This window comes from Toxorhynchites rutilus, chromosome 3, assembly GCF_029784135.1.
Source record: "Toxorhynchites rutilus septentrionalis strain SRP chromosome 3, ASM2978413v1, whole genome shotgun sequence".
NCBI classification, from domain to species: Eukaryota; Metazoa; Arthropoda; class Insecta; order Diptera; family Culicidae; genus Toxorhynchites; species Toxorhynchites rutilus.
In genome coordinates, this window is record NC_073746.1 from 136,111,399 (window position 1) to 136,127,264 (window position 15,866).

The 15,866-nt window shown below is 36.3% G+C and overlaps 1 protein-coding gene across 19 annotated transcripts in view; it reads right to left on the minus strand.

Moving 5' to 3' along the window:
* Positions 1 to 631: 631 nt before the first annotated feature.
* The window catches only part of LOC129778134 (sodium/hydrogen exchanger 3), a 195,809-nt gene continuing 180,574 nt past the window's right edge, over positions 632 to 15,866 (minus strand). For 15 of the 19 annotated variants that reach the window (XM_055784847.1, XM_055784846.1, XM_055784854.1 and 12 more), the window contains one exon: positions 632 to 9,440. In XM_055784847.1, the coding sequence (XP_055640822.1) occupies positions 9,215 to 9,440 (226 nt within the window). In that variant the 3' untranslated portion in view covers positions 632 to 9,214. The remainder of the gene's footprint in view (positions 9,441 to 15,866) is intronic. The other 4 variants (XM_055784862.1, XM_055784864.1, XM_055784855.1 and 1 more) reach the window with 4 other exon arrangements.

A 15,866-nucleotide genomic window follows, 5' to 3' on the forward strand; every position in this document is an offset into this window, starting at 1 on the left:
CATACCGCGAATAGTTAATTAACTATAATGTCTTCGTGTAGAAACAAAAAAAAACAAAAATAATTATTGATAATACAGTTGGAAGTCATATACCGCAGTTAACCTATGTTTAGAGAAATAAATGCATTTGGCTATTAGACGACTCCTTTACGCGGAAATCAAACTTGCTGTCTCCGAGTCGTTTCAATAATAAGTAAAACTATGCAATCTATGCTACCTACCGTAGGATACTGATTGTTTTTTTGTTAAATAATTATCGTTTAAATATATCCTCTTGCAATAACATTCATCACTATCTTGCTGCTGTTGCTGTTTTGTTCGGTGAATCTCTAGTAATTAATCATGATTGATTCAGTCATGAGCTCTGGCCTGTGGCAACTTGTTTTTAAAACTTAGTTTCACTGTTAAATGTGCTTGCAAACAATGTTCATGCTGGGTTCGGCAACATAAATACGGACGAGAGCTTGTAATAAGCTCTCATCTTCAGTTTGGTAAACGTGTACTAACTTAGAATGTGTGGAATGTGTGATGATTATGAAATATAAAGGTGAACTCTAGCGTAGAAGTTATACAGTTTTGGGTTTCAAAGTGAATAGATTGTTATTCTTCCTGAGATGACATAACGAAATCCGAGTAAAAACGATCCAGTCTCAACCAGAAATGTGACATGTCATCATTTTGGATGCCATCATCTCGAGCAGTGCCACAAATTATCAAAATTTATTCACGAATGACGAAATTAGCTTTTTCCCAGTGTCGGATGAATTCTCTTCTGTTGAAACTCAACACCATATTCTGTCATAATGAGTATAACACAAAAGTCGAGACGCGTGAACTTTGTCTGGTATATTAAACGAAAACAGCATGAACGAACTTCGTAAAGCCTGCATTCAGGCACTTTAATTACTGTCGATAATTTCTGGTGATTATTACGAACTTTAAGTTGATCTTCACCGTCTGCAGTGAGTTTTTATTGAAATCGTGTTTAATTTTCATATTTAGGAAAAAAGAAAGGACCAGAAATCCGGAAAAGGCAACATTTGTTTCCGTTGAGCGGTGACCGTTGTGCGATGTTGAACGGCATTGAGCGTTCCATTGCCGTTTCTTTTGTTATGTTGTATTAAGTGACTTTCAACACTTTTCGGCTGGTTCGTCACTTTCAGTTTTGGAAGAATTTCGGGAGTGAGAATTAAACTCCTTTAGCGTGAGAGGTGCAGTCACTTTCCGTTTCCGTTTCCGCTTTCTATGCTCTTTTATTACCGCCATTTCGCCCTAACACGAACTTAGTTTCTAACACTTTCTTTGTCTAACCGCACTTCACAAAATCCATTTTCGGCCGCTTTCAATGACCTGGAAGCCACAATTTTTTTCCAAAATGGAATACGATATTGATGTATCGTATGTCGTAGGGGTTCTATATAATTGCTGGTCATTTAGAGCCAGTACCATTAAACCGGAAATCAAAACAAGATAATGCTTATTTTCCGCTCGTCTGTTATTTAAAATGGGGGGTGTATGCTATTTCCGATCAATCGGGAGTAGATTCATAAAAAATACAATAGCTTTACTATACATTCAATTGTCGAAGTCGCCAGAAACAAGAAAGAATCTTTTACCATTAATCGATTTCACTCTCAATTGGATGACGTTGAATTTTATGCTTTAATTTTCACTAATACGCAATGATCTTCAATTTCCACGTTACGAATATCATGACCAAAATGGAGATGCAATTAAAAAATGAACTTCATGACAAGCTGTGGTTGATGTTCATTCCACTGGTGTTGGTGCTTGGTGCTTGAGCAGTAGGCTATCAATACAAGGCAGGCTGAAATTCGCCGTATTTGAATGTCGTGAACGTGAATATTTTCGGCACTGATCTGGAGCATCACAAATATCAAAAATCTTTGCTTTGGTCGTCGCAGTTCAATCCAGACCGGAACCAGCTGTCAGAGGGGTTCTCAAACAATTTAACACCTCCAGCACACAGCCAGTAAGATAGCATGTGTCATATACTTGATCTCAGCGTGTGAGGTAATGAGTTTCTAACTGAGAAACTGTATCAGATAAATTTCTTCAAAAGCTGATCAAATGAGCGCGGGAATGAACTTCCGACGAGATTGTGATGACGAAAAGTTCAATTCAACTACAATCCAAGACCAAGACCTGCTCATTTAACAGCAGTGCTCCAAGTAGTCGATTTAAGAATATTTTGACAGCAGCTTGTTTTGAGGGCCTTCCATTCTTAGGGACCGGTGCCTCGACAGAGTATGTTTCTCATGTCCTAACTCGGGACATGGAATTGCAAGTCTCTGAACTTTTTTGCGAGTACCCGAATTTTTTCGGATATAGTAAGAACCTGCAATTTCAACATCGTAGCGCTACAGGAGATGCACTGGAAAGGTTTGACGTTGCGATCGTTGCAAGGTAGTTATACCATCTACAACAGCTGCAACAACATACACGAGCTGAGTACAGCTTTCATCGTGATGAGGGGGGTGCAGAAACGGCTGATTGATTGACTGACTGAAATCTCTTATACGACCGGTAGTCCTCTATGGGAGCGTAGCAAGGAGGATGCCCGAAGGGGACTCCTAATCATTTGGTGTTTTTGAACGTCGATATGGAAAATTTCGTGATTTTTGCACTATTTACAGCATATTTACGGCATTGTCGTATCAATACATATCATAACATCCCTTCTGGAAGAATGCTTTTCCGTTTTTTTGAAATTACTGAAAACATGAGTTTCATACAAATTTAGAATATATTGCTTCATTTCAATCAATACTGATGCGAATACCTCCATAGGACGTATGTGTAGTTGGCTAGGTGCGTTTGGTGTGAACACATTTTCAAGAACACACAAATGAAATTGTAAAAACAAAGTACGGCTTGCTCTCATAACCAGATATGCCAATTTTTCTGATTTTTGTAAATATACTGGGATCGCTGTCAAAGTTTTCCTGGTTAGAAATTAGAACTGCTTACATAAAAAAGTATATTACTTACTTATTCTTTCATTTATTATATATCTATGAATATAATATCTAATCCAGGACAAACTTTCAGAATTAATCAATGTTCTGTCGTCGTGTTCCATCCGGGTAATGTTCAATTTCATGTCTTTTTGCCAATATAATTCTTTAGGAGTCTCATCGGGAGGTGCTATTCCAGCAGCATCATCCAAAACTGTTGAAGGTTAGTTTTATGTTGTGCATAGGTTTTTTTTCCCTTGGGAGAACTTTGCAATATTGCACCTTCAGATTATCGCAGGTTCAGTTTCCTGCAAAATTCTGTCAAGGCAGTGGCGTAGCGTGACCAAGTTACACCCGGGCGGGTTTTGTTTTCAAATTTGCGTAAAATGGTTTTGTATTTATTTATTAACTCGAACATATTTTCGGCGCAAGCAAGATATACTACAAATTGATTCCGCACCGAAAGCGATCAGTGCTAACCGAAGCAGAGTTTTCTCTCTCGTTCTGATGAACTTGCACCAAAGCCCTTGGATTCCTATTACAACCAACACAAATTGAGCGTGGGTGGCATAGGAAAGGGCCAGGTTAATTTCAGCGGCCTGCATAAATATCCACGGAATCTTAGTATCTCTAGCGAAAGCTTCCTTCACAAAATTGGGGAGAAATTTGTTTCAGTCGATTTTTCAGTTCGCTGTTAGATGCTAACACGTGTCGAGCTTGAATTGCCTCGAAAATTTCTGCTACATCCTTAGACGATATTCACCACCTTTGTAATTTTCGATGAAAACGATCAATTTACTCCAACATTCCCATCCTATTTTACTCCTCCATTGTTATTGCGGGTCCGAAAAGTCTTCAATCAAGCCTTTTGAATGGCTTTCGATTGAGTCTGGTCACAACCTTACCCAGATATACATCCTTTAGTAAAATGACACTCTCGTTTAGACATTTTAAAATTTTAGTCACCAATGAAAATTACAGGAGGGCTGTGACCGAGAAACGACAGCATATGACGTAGGATTGCGTTAAGCTCTTCTTGCAAAATTGATTCTGTATATGTTTGAAACATTCCATTATTGAACTTTTGGATAGTAATTTGATGGCCCTGAAAAGGAGCGTTTAATTTGATTGTTCAGTATTTTTTGTTCACTACACCAGAGGTACAATCGAGCGATGATGGCTGAAAGATGATGATTAGTCGTTGGATGGCGCACGATAAAAAATGCCGAATGGGATTGAGGTGAGAACTGGAGGAGAGCAAATTGGTCCAATCAAAACGTATGATTTACCGCATCAAAAATCAAATCAAACGCATAATTCATTGCACAGTCCCGTATTCGTATTGAATGATTAACTGGGAGAGTACAGATTACTTGTGCCAATTGACCAATCAGAACGCGGGACTTTCGTGTAGATAATGCTTGACATTTTTCAGTTGTTCGATGGTTAGTTTCATAAAATATATAATTTTCGTTATTGTATTCAATTATGAGGAAATGCCGGAGTCGATTGATGCAAATATCTCGAAAATCCATCAGCAAATGACTGAGCAATAAGCACTAGAAATTTGACAATTTTCGCGATGCGGCAGATTTTTCGTTTTTCATTTTGTACCAAATATGTTCCTGATAGATGCAATCCGAGGCCAAAAAGTTTTTACTCAAAAACAAAATACAAAAACAAAAATTATTTAATTATGATCAGAGCTTGAAAATTTCGAAACAAGAAGATGAAAATTATCTTTTTAGTTCACCTTTTCTCATTAGCCAGAATCTTTTTCGATTGTGAGTATTCTCTACTCAAACTGAAACATCTATTTCGTTCTTTTCTGCTGTCATTTCCTTTGAATTTGAAACAAACGCTTCCTCTTGCAGATTGAAACTACCCGAATTCATTATCATATGAATGGGCTTTATGTCAGTTTCAGTTTCCCGTGTAAAAGGACGATCGTTGCTTCCAATTGAATGTTTCATTCGGTTTCATTTCTCCAAATTGAATGTTCCCGGACTGTCTTTTCGAAAGAAGTGGAATTAAAAGAGGCATATGAGGGCATATTAGTATTACAACCAGCGCAAGCGACTGATTATGCCTGCTGGCATACTGCACATCCTTTTACATCGTCATTTTCATTACTTTCAGTAAATACGGTTCGAGCTCCGTGCTCCGAGCACGAAATTTTCATTGAGATTTAAAACATTTTCATTTTCATTTGACGATTTGATAGCTTCGCTTCAGTGTGAAGAATGGATCAAATGAACGTGAAACGAAACGAGACTGTTCAGAGGTGAAGTGATATTCTTTTATTGAGAAGAGTAGCATTTTTTTCATCCTGCATGAGTATGCAGCAAATTGAAAGGACTCACTGATGAGTGAGCTAGGAAATGTCAATTAAAGCAAAATTGTAAGGCCCTGATTATGATTCATCAATAAAATTGAATTTCTTATAGAAATCAGGACAAATACTAGAATATAGGGAAAATTTGGACACCCCAAAAGAATCTCAAAATCAGGACATGTCCTGCTAAATCAAGGCAGATGGTAACCCCAATCTTTACTCAAATCAGGACGCGTCCTTTTTGCCATCCAATGCGAAAAAAAAACAAGAAAGATTCGTTTACATGACCTTCTCCATAGTGAAGTTTGTCACTGAACAATACCACCAACACTGACGACCGACGTTCATTCAAAATCCTGAATATTTTTCGAAATACAGTCAACTCTCGCTAACTCGATATCCAAGGGACCATCGAGGTATCGAGTTATAGATAGAAGAATGCTTGTAAAATCAATCAAAGGTGCCATGAAATCCATCGAGTTAGGCAAAATATGGAGATACAGAACATCGAGTTAGGGACAGTCGACTGTAGTATAATGGGTCCTATTATAATCGAGATAATAGGTCGTATGAATAAAACAAAGTATTTACTTATTCTGCCCGTTTCCAAGTAAAGTAAACTTTCCTAGTATTTACTTGAATCCGTATGAATAAAAGTTTACTTTACTAATTTGATTTTCGAATTCGAACATAGTTTTTACTTTTTCAAACATCTATCAACTGATTGTTTAGGTTTCGTTTCAAAACGTTTTTTTTTTGGACAAAGCATGAATTCGCGATGAAAAAGGAATAGTGTCGACGTCTGGTGGCGACTTTCAGTTAGGGACCATAGTTTGGGTCCCTATCTCGTTAGTGTGATACCTATCATATTAGAAGACACGAAGCCAGTTTTCAAATGTTAAAATTTGAATGAAAATGTTCACATCATGTTATTTAATCACTTAAAACACTTTTTTCCGACTTTTATTTAACCCTTTGTCTATACATTTCCAACATCATTACTGAAACTTTTCATTATAATATAAAGTTGTCTTCAAAAACAATATTCGTACAAGATTTTTTCACCACCTGCAAAGAAAAGTGTTTTTCATTTAAACAGAATGCCAATTTGGTACGGAAAGGTTATTTTTCATTCATAATTTAAATTTTAAAAACGTGTTCATTCCGCCTGAAAATCAATCAATTTTTTCACGCTCCCCTAAACTAGTAAACGAAGCTCAATGCCATCAATGCGGATCGTTAACTTGTTTAACTTCAAGCGCAAGATAGCATTAAACATAAATCGGATATGACATTAAAACGAATGATAGTGTTTTCAGATCCAAAGTATGCTCATGAGCAAACTTGATAATAACGAAGTAAATACTTGATGAATGCTGTTTTATTCATACGAAATCAGCTAAACATCCATTTTCGAAAAGTAAATACTTTGTTGCTTCTTTTATTCATACCAAACGTAGTAAAAACTTAATCTCACTGCTCGACTGCTCAAATGAAGTAAAGTAAAGGTGAATTTTGCTTTTATTCATACGGCCTAATGTCTTGCCGAGCTCAAATTTCATGGGTTGCGATTGCATATTTTTAAGCGTTTCTGAAATGTTTCCCAAATGAAAATAACAGGGACGCAAACCAAAACACAATAATTCACTGAACATATGCCACAAGCAAAGCAATCAACTCGAACAAATCAGACAGTTGCACCGATTGCTATCACTCGGTCGATGATATCGACTTGCTCGGTATCTATAATAGTAAAAGAGAGCTAACGAGCAAAATTCTTATCGACTCGAATTCTATCAAAGGGCCCAATATTCTTATTATGGCGTGGGTGTCTCCCAGCCCTCTCATAGGCAGCCATGTTTTGATGCCAACACCACGAGCATCAAAACAGCTGTGATATAGGCTGTTTGTTTGTTTTTTGAAACCTATGACAGATGCATCAGCTGAGATGTACGCACTTATATAGTTCTTGAACCCTACTGATGTCTTGATGTTCGAAAAAACCAGATCTGTTATGGAGCAGGCACTACGGAAGCATCCCAAGAAGATCAAATCTGAGGAAGACATGAAGAAGTGGGTTTCCGTACAGAAGAAGCAGCAGCCAGACGTGTACAGAACCTTATGAGTGGAGTTGAGAGTAAGGTGCGAGCATACGGTTATAGTATTGAAGTTTAATGATATAAATATGCCACAAGTTTACCAATGGGTTATATTTTATTGTCTGAAGGTTTGAAAAGGATCGGTCAACTAGGTAATTTTCTACAACGTTTTTTTCTGTGATTTAATTTGATGTGGGACACCCTTTAGTATTGATGAACGAATTTTTAAACACGTTTTCGCATAGTCAATGGAAGTCGCGCCTACTATGGGCTCCGTAAATTATTAAGATGTAACAAACTTCGACCCCATACGAAGTGTACCATGTACAAATTCCTAATTCGACCGGTTGTCCTCTATGGGTAAGAAGCATGGGCAATGCTCGAAGAAGACTCACGAGTAGTACTTGGTGTTTTTTATGATCTTACGACGGGAAAAACGTGTCCATTGGAACTCTTAATATCATCTGATGTGCAGATGAGTTTACGTCAGGCTGGGTTATCCTCAGTTTCATTCCAATTCACACATCAGACCCCTCAAATTATGTTTACCTTATTCAAAACCCGACAATTCAGGTTCTTCGGGCCTGATCACGAACATCATTTCACGGTGAAAACAGAATCAACCGTATCTAACCTTGCAAATCAATCATTTCGTTTTCACCGTTAAGTGACGTTCGTGATGAGACCCTTCTTAACTCAACATATATACGTGTCCATCGGATCTTTACGGAGTAGCAGTTTCTGGTTTCATCTAGTTTCGAAGATCAGAAAAGCTCCTTGATTCCATTGTCGATTTGACTGGTTCGTCATCTCTTCGAATAACAATCAACACTACAGTTTTTGGAATTAAAACTGATCAATAACTACTTTGATAGGTTGTGTACATGAATCATAAAAAGAGAGATTACTAATCCAATAACTGGATAACTGCTACGCTAGTGATTTGGATGATGATAAATGGTAGTAGAAGATCGAAGGTGTTCGATGGCATTGTAGGAATCAAGTGTAGGGTCCTTGGCGGTTCGAGCTTTTGAAGATATCTTTAGTATTCGTATTCTTAAGAGAGAATTTCCAAAACAAAGTCTATAATTTACATGGAGCTCATAGATGCATCACAGATGGTGAACCGTGTAAATGTGAACAAAAGAAGCTCACTTGTTATGGATAACATCCGATGACTCCATTCTTGTTTTTCAAATGCTGGATATTCCTCGATTGATTTACCAATATGGAACGTGAACCAGTGATTTGCTCAATCACACCATCGACCAACCTACCTTTTGAGAAAGACTAGAGTTCAAGAAGTGTATGTGTGAACTGAAACAAACGTTTTGTTGTCTAATGAAAATCTGACATTGTGCTTAATAATACGATAGACAGTAACAAAAAAACATACAAACGAATCTGGACATTACGCATCAATCTTACCATAACAGAAATTGCATTATTATTCCTCTAAAAAATATTCTATAGTTATTGCTCCCGTGTTTAGTTACTTTTTTTCCTACCTTTGATTCCTAACGGTTTTTGTCAATTATTAGAAGAAAATTTAAATATTTTATGGTAACCTAATCGCATAAGAACTTTCACATTCCCCGCAAAGTGGGGGAAAATTAGGTTAATTATAAGTTACAGTAACAATACCGAGTATACTGAATGCTGCTACAGTTGTGTAAGAAGGACGCATCCTTCGCTCAACTCGCCGGGTTATGTTCTTCCACACAAACAGGGGAACAACTGCGGGGGCCAAAAGCGATTTAGGCGGAGGCAGGCGAAGTCAAGACTACCTAGATGAATATTTCTCAAATGGGGTGCTGCTCGTCGCCGCAGTCCTCATCCTCCTCTTCCTCCTCCTCCGAATCGGTCGAGCTCGACGAGAGCAGGGCGGTGGTCTGCGGGTTGGTGGACTTGCGATTGTTGGCCGATTTGGGCGTTCCCGAGGCCCTGATTAGAGCTGGTCCTCGGCGGGCTCCGTAGCTGTCTCGTTCTGGCAGGGACTTGGTGTAATTTTCTTCTGGGATCGCCTCGCTACCGATATTCGAAATGGCCACCGGGCGGCGACGAAGTCAGTGTGTTTGTGTTTGTGTGTGATGGAGTTCACGAGCGCCAATAAGAAAACGAGGGGGAAATATATGTTTTCAAATTTGATTTTTTTTTTCGTTGCAATCAAGAGAGAGAGAGTGGTAGAGAGTGAGCTTTGGGTTGTCGATGCAGTGGGAGTGTATGCATAAATCTATTCATATATTGTCAACTATTGTGGATTTGATAGTTGAAACGAGAAGTGTACAATGGTTGAGTAGAAGTGAGGGTAGGCGGAATGCAGTTCTAGATAAGAGAAGATTCTAAGCTCTACATAAGAGTTCAAGATTTGTGATAATGGCGTGAAAAGAGTGTCTTACAGTGAACCTTACAAAAACGATAAATTGAATTGTGATAAAAGCCCAACGCTAGTCATATCAACTGAAGCTATAATGAACGGTTTCTATAAAATACTTTGTAGTGGACACACTTAGTGTTGGTAAGATGGTGTTGCTGATTGCACGGTTTAACCCTCGAAAGGGTTAAATTGCTGCCATTGAATGTGCACATAAAGCCAGTGTTCATATGATCTATAAGGTACGAGTTTCAACTTAAATTCTATTGTAGTAATTACTCATATTATATCCTTGGGTGACTATCATATCAAGAAAAAAATGAGCTAACTGTACCCAGGAATTATTACAAAAGTTCGGGAATTGCGTATTATGTTGAATCAGAATTCAGTATCGTAAGTTGGAACTGAATATGATGCTGATGTGAGCATGAGAAAATAGATCTTCTAGTTTCAACTCGGGTTAATTCACACTAATCCGTATGATCTGGATCAACTAAACATACCTTCGAAAACAGCTGGATATCATACATAGTGAGAATTTGATTAGACTGACTGGTTGTCATTAGAGCTGTTATTAAAAATTGTTAGTATAGCCAATGTTTCCTCCAAGCTGATGGTATCATGCTTGAAAAATTTCGATCGAAGGAATAGGTATAAATACCATATGTTATAACAGCAATACATTGCTGTGAAAGATGATGTCGTTAGGTAATACTAGATTAGTTGCAAGGTTCTGGCTTCTCTAGTCGAAACAAATGTATAACTGTATTAAGCGTATTCATCCTTCCTATGAACTTTGAACCAAAAACGCATTCGGGTGAGTCTTTCTAATTAAAATTCTGTAGCCATCCTATCGACTGTCCTAACTCCCAGTGGCATTTCTTGCTGTTTCCTGTATCATTGCAATTTTATCTCAGCCATAGTTGCTGGAAAATTAATGGCCTATACAGGTAAATTAACATCTAAAAAGCACTGTAAAAAATCATTAAACAATGTTATGTTTTTTGAAACAGAAACATTTTTTATCTAAAAAGAACCACCCCTAGGTATGTCTTGAGAGTTCTGAGAGTTCTACGAAACTATTCAAAACTGAAGTCGCCAAAAATCTAATGAAGAGACCACGCTGCCATATATATCGAAAGCGGTTATTTTCGGATAATTATTTCAACAAGATTTCTTACGCAGAATGGTGACGAATTTATTTTACTCAAACTCAAGCTTTAATTAGAACAATAAAAAGATGGGTTTCATACACATAAAAACCCGACGAATGTTATTAGCCAAAGAGTAAACGTTTTCGGTCTTTTGCTTTTTCACCTATATCAGAAAAGTTACATCTCGAGGCTCAATTTCAGGTCGTAAAACCGAAGCCTCACGGGATTGTAACTTTCTAAATTATGATAAAAAAATTTTCTCAATTGCATGATATAACTTGAAAAGTTTGAATTGGGCGAACGAGTGATAAAAATACACATGCGACTTAGTTCATTGTGGAGTTTCACTTTGTCAATCCAATCCCGAACTCAATACACACTATACACACTACAACATGGTGCAGCTTGATCGAAACCACCCCGAATGGATTATTTGAACTGATTGAGAATTGAAGATGACATACGAATTAAAAACTTATTGTAATTCATGTGAAACTGACGTTAATATTGTAAAGAAGTGAGAGTTTTTCCATCTGGTTCTATAGTTATGAAACACTGGAATTTTTGTTTTTTATTTTATTTTTCTCACCTAGATACTATAATGAAGTTCAAGCGACCAGTCTTATGTATGAAGATAGCTATTGTATCCCACACTATATACTCCAATTCAACCGACTTCTTACATATCTCTGGAAACTCAGAAAAATAGAGTGGTTCTAAAGTTATGAAACGCAGTGTATGCCTGAGATCGATGTTCTTCCGAATCACAGGTTGTTTGTTCCAATTCAGTGGTTCTTGCCTTATTGCGTTCGACACGAGGCAATCCTTCATTAGCAATCTCTCTGAAAATGAAATTTCACAGAAAGTTTGCTTCGCATTGGATCTCGTTGACAGTTAGACGCGACTAAATGTTTATGTATTGTTCCAGTTTCCATAACTTGTAGGGTTGATCGAGTATTGTTATTCGGCGTCTTTGTAGCCACCAGAAACTACATCTTCTAGTCTAATATTTTGGAATACCAAGAGGAAGTCTTTAACCATTAACCAGCTAAGGAACCTCAAAGCAGCTGGTAAGGGTGACCTCGCAGCTGAGCGAAGAGATAGTCATGATCTGGAACACAGAACAGCTACCGGAGAAGTGCAAAGATGGGGTGATCATTCCCATCTTCAAAAAAGGTGACGACCTGGATTAAGGGACCTCAAAAGCTTCGAGATAAAAATTTAAAAAAAATACTGAACGTGCATCTTACTACGGTGTATCAAGAAAAATTATCAAAAAAAAAAAATTCCATCAAAAATTGAAATACCAAAAAATTATTGAAATTTTGATTTTTTTTTTTGGGATTTAGAGATTCAGTACTAGTCTAATTCATATTTAAATGTATTCCTATGGCTTTTCTAGATATGTGTGATTTTTTTCAGTGTTGCGCGGTACAATTTTTTTTTCATGTTTCCAAAGGGCCTAGTTGAGTAAGGGAGTGAAAAGTGCCTCCAAACCAAATCACCAGCTGTATGGAAAATATTGTATAGGGTATAAATATGAAATTTTGACAGTGGTACCATATATTTCAGTTCTTTTATGGTCGGGGTTCTGCCAAAACGAACCAAGCGCCATTTTTTTCAAAATTGAGTTACTTACACCATTGGATGCAGAAAATAATAATCTATCGAATGTAAAATGTCCATGTCATTCGGATAATTGACAACAGTTCAAAAACAAAAATTCTGTACAGTAGACTGTAAAAAAAAACGAAACTGCATTCAACCAAAGCGAACCATAAACCCACAATATGGCATCGGACGATAGTGATCGTTTTCTCCAAGAAGGCAGATCTTAATCTTCAACAGATTGTTTTGCTTCGGACAGCTCCTGGAATAAGTAAGACAGCCTACGGGCTACAATGAAGTGTAGAAGCGCTGATCTGCATTTTTCAAAGTTCCGTTCAACCACAGCGAACCAAGTTTAAAGGATTCTTAAATCAATTTTTTATCATTTATGAGGATATTATTTTGTCATAAACAGCAAAAGTGAGTCAATATATTTACCATTCATGAAATTAGTCAAGAGCCGTTACAAAATACTAGTGTGTTATGTAATGATGCTATGTTAATAGCTAGCATGGACTTGGTTCGCTCTGGCTGCAAAGAAAACGAAGTTTTGCGTGTCTAGCAGAAACGTAATTTTTTTCCATATTTCTAAAGGTTTTGAATCAGAAATTGACAAAGATGTGTGCTTACAGCATGAAACAAACAAAAAAAAACAAATTATGTTCGACATCCAACACGTGAGCGATAAAATGATAGATTTGATCCGACACAGTCAATTAGTGGGATCTCAAACTTTAAATTGAAATATCTCAAAATAATGTTTTTGGCGCTTGGTTCGTTTTGGCAGAACCCCGACCATATGGTACAACATAGGATCCATGGTGAAATATGCACCTTTTCGTTTTATTTCACGCCATTCTCAATAGCTTTGAGACAAAAATATAAAAAAAAACTCCTGAAAGTACATCTTACTAAGGTGTATCGATCAATATTTTCAAACAATTTTTTCATCAAAAAATCAAATACTAAAAAAAAAAATTAATTTTCATTTTAATTTTAAATTAAATTAATTTTTTTTTATTTTGAGATTCAGTACTATTCTAGTTTGTGTTCAAATTCCTTCCTACGTCTCTTCAGGGTATATGTGATTTTTTTCAAAATTTTTAGAGTTTTTTTCGCGGTACAAAAAAAAATATATATTTTCAGGCATTTCGAAATTTTGAAAAAAAGTATTACTTTGAGACCCACTTTTGCTCTAATTTTTATTTGAATGCTATCAGGTGTGTTGTTTTTTCCACATGTAGCGTAATTTTTTCTTGAATTTTTAAGAGGATTGCGCGAAAAAAAATATTTTTTTGGGCATTTTCAATTTATTCTGAATTTAGAGACACAGTACTGCTCAAATATTTATTTAAATTTAGTTTTTTATATGTCTAAATTTTGTCGGTATATTTAGAGCATTGTGCTGTACAAAGATTTTTTTTTCTCGTATCTTGAAATAAATGAGATTATCTTTACATTGGATTTAGATGGTTTACCAAATTCATAGGAGTCAGCATTACGATAGAGCTCTGTGAGAAAAAATAAAGTCCTTGTGGAAAGATCATTCGGATAATTGAGATGAACACTTAAAAAATCCTTATTATTTTTTTTAAATATAATCTTACAATTCAAAACCACGAATAGGATAAAATAATCGATTTCAAGTAAATAAAAATAATAATGCAGACGATGAAGAAAATTATTTTTGTGTCTCGCAATGCTCTTAAAAATTCAGGAAAAAATTACGCTACATGTAGAAAAAAGACACATACGAACGCATTTAAACAAAAGTTATAGCAGAAGTGGGTCTCAAAGTTATATTTTTTTTCAAAATTTCGAAATGCTAGAAAATATATAATTTGTTTTGTACCGCGTATTTAATTTTTTTATCATTAGATTTTTTGATGAAAAAAATGTTTGAAGATATTTATCGATTTTTTCTTAATTTTGTCTCAAAGCTATTGAGAATAGAATGAAGAAAAGGAAAAGCGCATTTTTCACTATAGATCCCATGGGGTACCATATAAGGACTCAAATATATGGTACTACTGCCAAAATGTTTTACTTGGTTTCCTATACAATATTTTACATACAGCGGGTGATTTGGTTTGGGGCACTTTTTACTCCCTTACCCAGTCAGGCCCTTTGGAAATTAAAAAAAAAATATTTTTTTGTACTGCGCAAAACTGAAAAAAATCGCCGTAGGAATACATTTAAAAATATGAATTAGAGTAGTACTGAATCGCTAAATCCCAAAATTTTTCAAAATTTCAATATTTTTTTAATACTTCAATTTTTGATGAAAAACTTCATAACTTCATAAAACTTGATAATTTTTCTTGATACACCGAAGTGAGATGCACATTCAGTATTTTTTTAAAATTTTTATCTCGAAGCTTTTGAGGATGGCGTGAAATAAACGAAAAAGTACGTTTTTGACTATAGATCCTATGTTAAACCACCTAGGGGCAGAGCTGCAATTTGTCACTGTCACTGCGTATATTTGGGCTACTATGACGACCATTGCACCATTACCACCAAACGACGTACAACAAAACATAAACCGACAAAACAAATTCTTCATTCTTTGATGCTAAATAGTTTGTCAGAGTGTTTTGACGTTCAAAATATGTTGCATGTCAGCACATTGTGATCGTCAAGACGAGAAATACCATGTCACCTGATGTAAGGGAAGTTACACGTTTAACAGGATGTGTTTGTTCACGTTGCTACCTGAATACCATTCTTATATAAAATTTTAAAACTTCGAGGAGAACAAAGGATATGAATGAGTCTAAACGGACTTTCAAATACGTGAATTTCGATATCGGGCGGAAATTTCATCGAAGAGAGAAATTTCTTCATTATTTCAGCATGTAGAGATTGTTCAAGCTTTGGTCAATTATATATTCCGTTGCCTAAATAATTTGCAATCGCTCTCACATTATCGCGTGTTCGACCTAGTATTTACTTCAGTAAATACAATAAACAACAACCGGAACGAAAATCAAAGCTTTGCTCGATGAAAATAAAATGCAATCTGCGACAATCATCAATTCGTTACGGACAATTTTACCGCCTACTTGATCGGTCAAAGCGTATTGACGAAGCTCAGTAATAGGCTAAGTGTTACATCGTACTTCGTCAGTCACCATTTGACCAAGATTTTTGTCAGTAGGAGGTGACTAACGTGGCTCGTCAGTTGTCAGTGATATTGATGAAAAATGACAGCTCTGCATAGGGGTTCAAAAAACCGCCAAAATTTCTTATTTAATATCCTATACTATATTTGCCATACAGCTGATGATTTGGTTTGGGGGCACATTTTACTCCCTT